The sequence below is a fragment of the Pectinophora gossypiella genome, chromosome 19 (assembly GCF_024362695.1).
Source record: "Pectinophora gossypiella chromosome 19, ilPecGoss1.1, whole genome shotgun sequence".
In the NCBI taxonomy this organism is placed as follows: Eukaryota; Metazoa; Arthropoda; class Insecta; order Lepidoptera; family Gelechiidae; genus Pectinophora; species Pectinophora gossypiella.
In genome coordinates, this window is record NC_065422.1 from 3,188,002 (window position 1) to 3,197,717 (window position 9,716).

Genomic DNA, 9,716 nt, shown 5'->3' on the forward strand with positions numbered 1-9,716 from the left:
AACTTTCTTTTAAAGAATCTTCCAAATGTTTCTAACATAACATAAGCTCACGACTGTCCAATTGGGGTAGTCAGACGTACATACATCGCAAGATGATGTACCCACACCTTCACCGAGCTTTCTGTTAGAACAACGTGGCGTGGTAGGTTTCTGTTTGTTCTTTAATGTATTTATCCTGCTTAAAAGTTAAACACATACATATCACTAACTTCTATCAAAACATCTCCAGGTGTGGTGATACTCAGAGCTGATGCGCAGCCGGCGTATGCATTCAACGCGATCCCTACACGAACGCCGTATGCGCCACTCAACGACGTCTTCAGACTGACCAAGAAGAAGTAACGCCATCTATCCACGGCTACGGGAACTATTTCGTCTACTTAGTTTGTCGCAGAGCAAGACTGTTGTTAGTTCCAAATTTCGCCACTATGGCGCTAGGGTATATTTGCAATATTGGAGCCATAAAAAGTTACTCTATGATTGGAGCAATGTTGTTGTAGGTTGTTTGTTAAGCATTTTTTTTGCTTGTAGAAGTATTTATCTTACATACATTAATTGTATTTAGTTTGCGTTCCAACGGTAAGTACTAAAAAAGTTTTAGAGGATACAAAAAAACTAGTTCGTAACATATTATTTTATTCATAAAGCAACAGCCTTGCCTGTCTGCGACGTCTCCAAGTCAATCTAGAATCTAAAGTACAATCATTATAAATTCTATTTTCTTTATTTTCCAATTGGTGTGAAAGATAGTTACCATCCAGTTTCTCAGTCTTGCCTGTAGGTTACATTTTATTTATGTTTCATTCTCGCTAGTGTGATCAATTTTAGTCGCAATCCATGAAAGGAGATTTTGGGCTTAAAAGTAGTTTTATTTTAAATGAAAATCAAAGAGGAAGCTTCTAGGATCGGCAACGTGGATGGTCTAATCCTAAAATTATGATTAGGCAGGTCACCAAATATATCCTATTTGATTTCTTCTTTGACTTTACAATATTTACTAAAGTAATCTTTTGACTTACTTACCCTTTGAGTGACTTTTAAAGCAATTTGTAAATATTCAAAGTCATTTGACTATATTTTAAAACAGAGATCCAAATATTTTGCCCTGGGGGACTCCTTTCGCGGATGGGCCTGTAGTTATTGTGTAACAAAATATGAGGAGGATTGTTTTTGCCATTACGTTGTACCTAGGATAAGGATGTACATTTTAGGTGCCTGTAAATGTAAGTTTTGTAGAGAACACAATAAAATAATTTCTGTATAATGAATGGTTTCTATTACATATTTCCTTGGCAACTCACAGTGCGAAGAGCGATAGAATGTGAATTTTTATTTCCTATTTATGCAAAAAAACACATACTCATAGTGTACGGTCACGAGCATTAATATGTATACACTTTGGTACCATGTCACATTAACTTTTCTGACAAATTGAACTGTAAGTCTCACAAAATGTCAAATGTGTTAGTGCGACACAGTCCTAAAGTGGGTACATTATATTGCTCATGTGATGACTTGTACTTATACAAAAAGGTGTAACAAAAACCAGAAAGGTTTGTTTGTATGTACTTACATCTAGCATTGGTGTCAAAAATATTAAAAACTTTGTTTTGATGATAATATTCGATACTGAAATATTTATTATTATGTGACTTGACTATGAAAATGATTATGTTTATAAAACAAACAGACCCGATAATATATTACTATAGTAGATAATTACTAGGTTTGTAAATGTTCATGAAATATCTTATACATATCGTAAATTCACTTAATCGTACAAACTTTTGCTAAAATTGTCGAAGTAATTAATCATTGCCTAATTAGGAGTAGGTAGAGAACCCGAATGTTTATTTTTCCATCGCTTTAAGAGTTGATATTTTTAAAAGCTAAATTGTGGTGAAGATGTGTGGGCCGGCCAGTGAACTTAAAGCCAGAAATAGTCGTCCCGAGGTTCTCCTCTTCGATAACATTAGTGCTTCTGAAACGAAAAACGTTATATTCGCTATTATTAATGTAAATAAAGAAAGAGTGTTTGATAGACGTCAGGATCATAGGTCAACTCTTATTCAACTGTGCAAATACCTATAAAATGTACCGAACGTATCAGCAATTATTAACTAAAGTATAGATTATAAACATTTACAGTCAACTTAAAATTTGAGATAGACATGCAAAATTTTAAAATAAGATACAGAATTGGGTTTTGGGATTGGACCATTCCAGTAAACAAAGACAAGAACGCCGCAATGCGTCAGGAAAGGATCCCGCTAAGAGTAAAAGAGACAGGAGGATTACATTGTAACATTCGGGAACTATTTTTTTGCGAACAAACTTCGCAACCAGGGTCCATCACACCTACAAGATGTTATCAATAGTTTTTAATACATTTAGTCACATTGCTATCTATCCCACTGAATGCTCTTGCAACCTAATTCAGTATTCTTAGGTACACCAGGTTCATAATGAGATATAATTTGTAAAACTATTACCTTTTTAATCTAGCTTTCGACGTATTGTCATTGGCTTCTGTTTGAATATCATTATTCAGTACTCGATTCGTTTTAGTCGCTTTATTTATAGTGAAAATGTTATATTGTGCTTTAAATTGTTGTCTGTCTCTGTTATAGTTTTTCATTGCAGTATCTTCATTCATTTGGACTGGTTCGTTATCTAAGTCTGTATCATCATCGTAGTCTTCAACAATTCCATCATCCATCGATGTTTCAGGATCGTCAACTATGGTAGCTATTGTCGCAGTTTTTATTTTTTCAACATCATTAAACTTAGTTTCTTCATTCGATTCCTTATTTGTTACTTTTTCGTTGTGTGTTTTATGCCACACGTCGATGGGTGTAAGTATTGAGTGTTGCGAAATTTGCATCAATGGTTTCTTTGCTTCTTCAATTGGAAAACTATATTTCTTTGATATAAAACATTGGTGTTGGACTACTATGGTGGTAAAGAGTATAAAAGTGATCTGTAAAAAAAATACACTTGTCACTCCAATCCTCTGGCGTTAACTACTTGGCCGGACAAATGGGGGCGCCAAAGACTCTCACCCGGAACAAAGTTTAAGACAATAGGCCTGAGGGTATTCAGTTGGGCGCGAACCTCGGCTCAAGGCGTCTTCTGGGAGGATTATAATATTTGAAAAAATTAACCGACCTTAATGGGCCGATGCGATGCAAATATTCAGTTAGAACTTATGTTCCACCGAGCGAGTTTGGAGCGAGCTTGATTTTTATAAGTTTGCTTTGATTATTGTAGATTTCCTTAAGATAGCATTAACTATTTAGCTGGATTTAGTTAAGTATTTGTTCTTATTTGAAAAGTAACTTACCAGACGAGATCTCATTTTACTTAATAATAAATTACGTGCTATCACCAAAGATATCACAGAGTTCTTTGCCTCTCTGAGGACAATAAGGAACTGCACTTATCGTCAACTTCAACCCATTTAATATTAATAGCAACTATTACATTTAATTATACAGAAGTAAGTGTAATTATTACGCACTATAAATTATTTACGAAGTATCCGTGCTGGACCGATTGGGTATGAAAAATATACCTACGTATATAAAAATATTCAGCCGTTTATCATTTCGGCTATGTCATAAAAACCGACAGTGGTGTTGTGTTCTTTGTCACATGATATGTCATTACATTAATATGAGCGATAGCCACCTAATAGTATTCGACTAAGGTATTCGTCCGATACATACAGGGTGTTAGTGACATCGTAACGAATACTGAGGGGGGATGATTCGTAGGATGATTCAGACCATGATTCTGGGTTGATATCAAGTGGATTTTTTTTTGGATTATTTTCAATTGTATACTTTTGCGACGGTAAATTCCACTTGATCTTAACTCAGAATAATGAGCTAAATCATCCCTTTCAGTATTCGTTACGAATGTTACGATGTCACTTACACCCCGTCCAAGTACATACAGTTAGCCATACAAGTGGGTACGAGTGTTAGGGACACCGTAACGAATACTGAGGGGGATCATTCAGACCATGATTCTGAGTTGATATCAAGTAATAACATGATGGACCAAAGGGGTCATCATATCCATCGCGCTTTGTACCAACAGTGACAACAAGTAGTCTTTGATTACTAGTGGCTCTGCCCACCCCATTACGGCTTACGGTCGTGAGTTTATCTGTGAATGTTATATTGAAGGTATCCTAACATACACGTACAGTCATGAGGAATATAATGTACCCACTTTAGGACTCTGTCGCACTAACATATTTGACATTTAGTGAGACTTACAGTTCAATTTGTCAAAAAAGTTAATGTGACATGGTACCAAAGTGTATACATATTAATGCTCGTGACCGTAGGTGTTCCATGTTTTTTATTCCTACAAAATAAAGCGCAATATAATGCGGTACTAACAGAGAATCGTACCAACAACATGACCTCAAGCGCACGTCCGCTATCCACAGCGATAAGGTACATATACCTACTGCTAAGTACATTGACCTAACAAGTACTGTACCAATATTAGTGTAACAGTTTGGTGACAAAAAAAAGACTCAAATACCTACGTGACAAGGGTTTATAGAGAGCGTTTACTCTGCGCGTTACTAAGAATTGAATAAGTATAAGAAATCATTATTATACTTTGGCATTATCCTTATAGTTGCTATGTACGGTCACGAGCATTAATATGTATACACTTTGGTACCATGTCACATTAACTTTTTTGACAAATTGAACTGTAAGTCTCACTAAATGCCAAATATGTTAGTGCGACAGAGTCCTAAAGTGGGTATATTATACTGCTCATGACTGTAGGTTAGAATTGCGGCCAAGTAGTTTACAGCATTTGCGGGAAATCTACAATAAATCACGTCACAAACACAAAAATATGAAACACAACGCTCGCAAGTTTGGGTATCTACTTGGTTCATCTTGCGATGGTGTTGGAAATATTTTTTTATGTATGGCTTAGTATAAGAAGAACAGGTATGCTCAATCCTATGACAAGCCTCCAATGCTAGCCCATTCATGACGTAAGTGTTACCACTGTGTTACCATTAAATTGGTATCTCCAACATTCGAAGGACGTAAATTTTAATATTGAAAATTACGTGAATTACTGACTAATGTATTTAATTACTGTTACTTGTCACATATGTAAAAAAACATTAAAAGTGTACTTGTACCGAATGTTCAAAATTTTGTTGCAAAGTAAAAAAACAACGGTCGTGGGTAATTTAGTTTTTATGAAATGGCAACGCAGGGATGGATGACGTCAACTGGGCTAACCTTGAAATGTTAGCTGTCACTTTTGAGCATACCTGGTCTTCTTTTACCATGATGTATGGCAACTCGGCCGTCTAATTTACCCCTTCTCTCTGCGACACTGATGTGTACAGTCATGAGCAATATCATGTACCCACTTTAGAACCCTGTCGCACTATCACATTTGACATTTAATGAGACTTACGGTTTAATTTGTCACAAAAGTTAATGTGACATGGTTTCAAAGTGTATACATATTAGATCTCGTGACCGTACGTGTGCTTCTTTCGCAAATAAGCTGATTCCAAGTGGATTCGCCGTATTGTGTTGTGAAGAAACAATACAAACCTCTTCAGATGGATGTACCTCTGACTACTCCCATTGGGATATAATGTAGTCGTGAGTTTATGTTATGTGATAAACGCTTGCACCACGATGACGTAACTTCTAACAAAAGACGACGAATAAAAAGTAACTCATTAAAACAAATTGTATATTTCATCTCTCGTTATAATCTGGGAGTCTTCAAGGCTAGAGAGAATAGGCATTTGCTAAGTAAGCGTGGTCCAACCTAGACCACATCGTCCCTTCAACAGGTAAGATTGTGGTCAAACGCGAGCCCATATTATTTTAAAAAAATAACTCTAAAAACAGTAAGTAAACAATAAAAATAATAACAAAATAAAAATACATCAATAACAAAATAAAATCAAATCAACAATCCCGTCACTTTGAACTTTGGCAAATGTGGAACTGTTTGCCTAAAATCTGAAATCGTGCAGCAAAATGTGTATCCATCATGGCTATTATCGGGATGCCAGGTCAACCAAGGATACTGCCCAGGTCTTCTACAGACGTCTTCACAGAAGAACAGCTCTCTGGCCTCAGCTTCTGTGTAATACGGATTATTGATCCCCACAAACGCAGTACCTCGTTGAGTGGCCGGTTCATACACCACCTGTAATGTAATGTAAAATAAATAGCCAATAAGTACAGGGTGTTAGTGACATCGCAACGAATAACTCTGAGGGATGATCCAGACCATGATTCTGAGTTGATATCAAGTGGAATTTTCCGTCGCAAAAGAATAGAACTGAATATAATTAAAAAGACAAAATTTTCCATGAATTTTCCGACAGGAAAATCCACTTCTCCACTCCACTTGATATCAACTCAGAATCTGGTCTGACTCATCCCCCTCAGTTCTTGTCACACTGTCACTAACACCCATACGTACTTGTATCGCTACCTGTACGTACTTGTATGGGTGTAAGTGACATCGTATCAAATACTCAGTGGGATGATTCAGCTACTAGTAGTAGTAGTAGTTATTTTGAGTTAGTATCAAGTGGAATTTTCCATCGTAAAAGTATATAATTGAATATAAATTTAAAAACCTAAAAAATCGTGCATTTTGCGACGGAAAATTCCTGTTAGTGATCGTGCCTCTAACAGGATTTTTCGTGCCAATGAAATCGAGTTATTTTTGTTTTTAAAATAACATAAACAGGCTATACGTGCCAATGCTAGGCACAGGCCTCCCTTCATTCAACCAGAGGGGGTATGTTCCATACCATACCCATAAGCTCCATAGCTTACACGGCAAGTTGGTGGTGTGAATTTTGTTTTATTCATGTTTATTTCTTGGTGGTCTGAATGGATTGAGTCACAAGCTGATGAAAAAAAAATATCTTTGTCTCTCTCACCTTATAAAAGTATTCAGGCACCGGTATAACCGGGTTATTGTTCTCATCTGTATACAGGTAGATCTCCACTCTCCGATCGAACTGGTTCAGCAGCGTGCTCACCCCGAAGGTCCCTGTGTAGATGATCGTGTCATAACCAGCCAAGTGAATATGGTTCCTCAAGTCTATTTCCAAGGTGTTCCAATTGCCGCTGTTGAAGCCATGCCACTGTGGAGCGCAATTGACGTAGTGAAACGTTGCTCGTTCTCCAAATGCCAAAACGAAGTCTGTTTTAGCTGCTAGATGACCTCTGGATAAAAATTGATTCTGCGTCATGTATTTGTCTATCAATGGCCCTACGAGCTGAGCCACTGCTGCTTTCTGACCTCTAGTAGAAAACAGGGTATTGACTGGTATGATTCCATATACATTGTTGTCAACGAAAAAAGGCCTCTCGACTTTCGTTTGGTAATGAGCGTTGTAAGGCTTTTGAGTGTATTTTGAGTATATGGCGTTGAATCCAAGTTCGTTGAAGCAAGACTCGTATGCTGGGTAGAAGATGTTTTCTATTCTGTAACCAACTTCGTAGATGCGGTTGCCATCAAAACAAGTTCTGTCAGTTCGTCTGCTAATGTAGTTTGGAGGAAAGGAGCATTTGAATAGAGTAAACTGAGCTGGTAAGGATAACCACTCGTCATTTTTGAAGGTCTCTCCGCCATCACATGTGATTGTGGCCGTTGTTTTATCACTTCTAATGTTAGGATGGCTTATAAACCCAGCGCCTTCGCAACTTAACGTTATCGTATCCCCATAATCAATTTCGATGTTGCCAAAGTTATCAGTTGGCTCCAGAAGTCGTCCATCCTTGAGTATAACCGGTAACGGTTCCCCGAAGTGGATCCTTGTATGCAATCGACACTTTTGACCATGCTGTAGATTTAACGCACATAAAAATAGCATAAAAATCCTCTGTATCCAAGTCATTATTCTTTATATTACGAGATATACAACCAATTATGAGCTTTCATATTATAATTCTCTCAGGACTCTGTAATTTTGTGCAATTTTCGAAAACTGTGGCGTAAACATTAATTATTGTAAATAATGACGTAAAGCAAATAGATTTTTTCTAATATTCCGAAAAAGTATTCAATCTTCATGAAGATCTTAAGAGAAGTTTGAATATCGACACCATACATTATTTTTGGAGCTTTAGCGGCACGACTCCTACAGGTGTACGGACTTCCCCCAATGACTTCCCCTATGCCGGTATTTCCCGTATTAACTACCTACTTGTAATTATAATTCAATTTATTTAGAGATCGATTATACATTGTAAGACGGATAGAAAAACCTCGCCTAACAGCTTTATTAAGGAGTGGAAAGACCTGTCTTTGGTCATTGAACTCATGACCCTAGTTTTTATACTTAAGTTCTTTTTGTGAAGCTGTTAATACCTACCACACTTTAGACAAAAACCCAAAGAAACATGTAAAGACACGCATCAATCAAATGCACAAACACACACTCATACATAATTGTGTTCGTTAAACATTTTATTCATTATAAATTCATTTAATAAATATTCTACAAAAAAAATTGAGTCTAATGCATGTTACGGTTTAACCATACCAGCTCTGATTTCCTCTATTGTCCCGTTTTTTTTTTATGGGGTCCTACCTAACCTGAAGATTTGACAGGTCCGGGTTTTTGCAGAAGCGACTGCCTGTCTAACCTTCCAACTCGCGAAGGGATAACCAGCCCAAAACAGGTTAGGTCACATCCGAAAATGTCTCCGATCCTCACGTTATCACGGTAGATAAAACCTCTAAAAACGACAATTTAATGAAATCAAATTAATAAACTAATCTCACCTTTGAGACTGCCCTATCACGTCAATGTGACAGTTCTTATATAAAAACAGGGACTTGAGCATGATCTTGAGGGCAGTCTCAGCTGAGATTAGTTTATGAATACCACACTTAGTTGGAGTGTCCGCAGGGTGACAACACTTAAGTCACGACAAAAAGGCATTTCGGTTATTGACAACTACATACATAAACAGCCTATATACGTCCCACTGCTGGGCACAAGCCTCCCCTCAATCAACCGGAGGGGGTATGGAGCATACTCCACCACGCTGCTCTACTGCGGGTTGGTGGAGGTGTTTGTACGGCTAATAGCCGGGACCAACGGCTTAACGTGCCCTCCGAAGCACGGAATCATCTTACTTTTTCAGACAATCAGGTGATTCCAGCCTGAAAAATCCTTACCAAACAAAGGACAGTCTCACAAAGTGATTTCGACAATGTCCCCATCGGAAATCGAACCCGGACTTCCAGATCGTGAGCCCAATGCTCTAACCACTAGACCTTGGTATATCTAAGTACATTGAGTAGCAATACGCTCATGTGACTTCACTTAGCGATATCTCGCGAAATGCTTACCTAACCAATATTCCCATAGTACGCCGATAAAAAGACGTAATTTACTTTCAAAGATTTCTTGTCGCATCACGTTGAGAGATAAAATCACGATCGATGGTTGACTAACTACGTGTGCGGATTTTCTTGTGATTAATAACATAACATACGCTCACGACTACATCCCAATCGGGGTAGTCAGAGGTACATCGTAAGATAAACTAAGTAGGTATAGTAAGCGACCTGTCTGACATTCCAACCCGCGAAGGGAAAACTTTTTTGACGAGACTTATTGACTTATTGGTTGGAGGCCAGATTACTGGATTCTTTAATCAATCAACATT

At 37.4% G+C, this 9,716-nt stretch overlaps 3 protein-coding genes across 3 annotated transcripts in view; 1 reads left to right on the top strand and 2 right to left on the bottom strand.

Moving 5' to 3' along the window:
• Positions 1-1,264, top strand: part of LOC126375504 (alpha-N-acetylgalactosaminidase) — a 104,143-nt gene extending 102,879 nt beyond the window's left edge. The window contains exon 10 of the mRNA XM_050022467.1: positions 230-1,264. Coding sequence (XP_049878424.1) covers positions 230-342 — 113 coding nt within the window. The 3' untranslated portion in view covers positions 343-1,264. The remainder of the gene's footprint in view (positions 1-229) is intronic.
• On the bottom strand, positions 1,113-3,508 carry LOC126375579 (uncharacterized). Its single transcript, XM_050022580.1, has 3 exons — positions 3,344-3,508; positions 2,493-2,980; positions 1,113-1,981 (listed from the first exon to the last, which is right to left on the bottom strand). The coding sequence occupies exons 1-3, from the start codon at positions 3,356-3,358 to the stop codon at positions 1,867-1,869; spliced, it is 618 nt and encodes a 205-aa protein (XP_049878537.1). The 5' UTR covers positions 3,359-3,508; the 3' UTR covers positions 1,113-1,866.
• Positions 3,509-5,973: 2,465 nt separating this feature from the next.
• Positions 5,974-7,933, bottom strand: LOC126375791 (uncharacterized). Its single transcript, XM_050022877.1, has 2 exons — positions 6,971-7,933; positions 5,974-6,222 (listed from the first exon to the last, which is right to left on the bottom strand). The coding sequence occupies exons 1-2, from the start codon at positions 7,931-7,933 to the stop codon at positions 5,974-5,976; spliced, it is 1,212 nt and encodes a 403-aa protein (XP_049878834.1).
• Positions 7,934-9,716: the final 1,783 nt, after the last annotated feature.

Bases quoted from the DNA above. Each gene is read 5' to 3' on its own strand.
- LOC126375579 (XM_050022580.1), bottom strand. The intron at 1,982-2,492 runs GTAATAGTTTTA...TTTTCGTTTCAG, and splicing joins TCGAAAGCTAGATTAAAAAG to AAGCACTAATGTTATCGAAG.
- LOC126375791 (XM_050022877.1), bottom strand. From the start codon at position 7,933: ATGACTTGGATACAGAGGATTTTTATGCTATTTTTATGTGCGTTAAAT. The intron at 6,223-6,970 runs GTGAGAGAGACA...ATTACATTACAG, and splicing joins TGCCTGAATACTTTTATAAG to GTGGTGTATGAACCGGCCAC.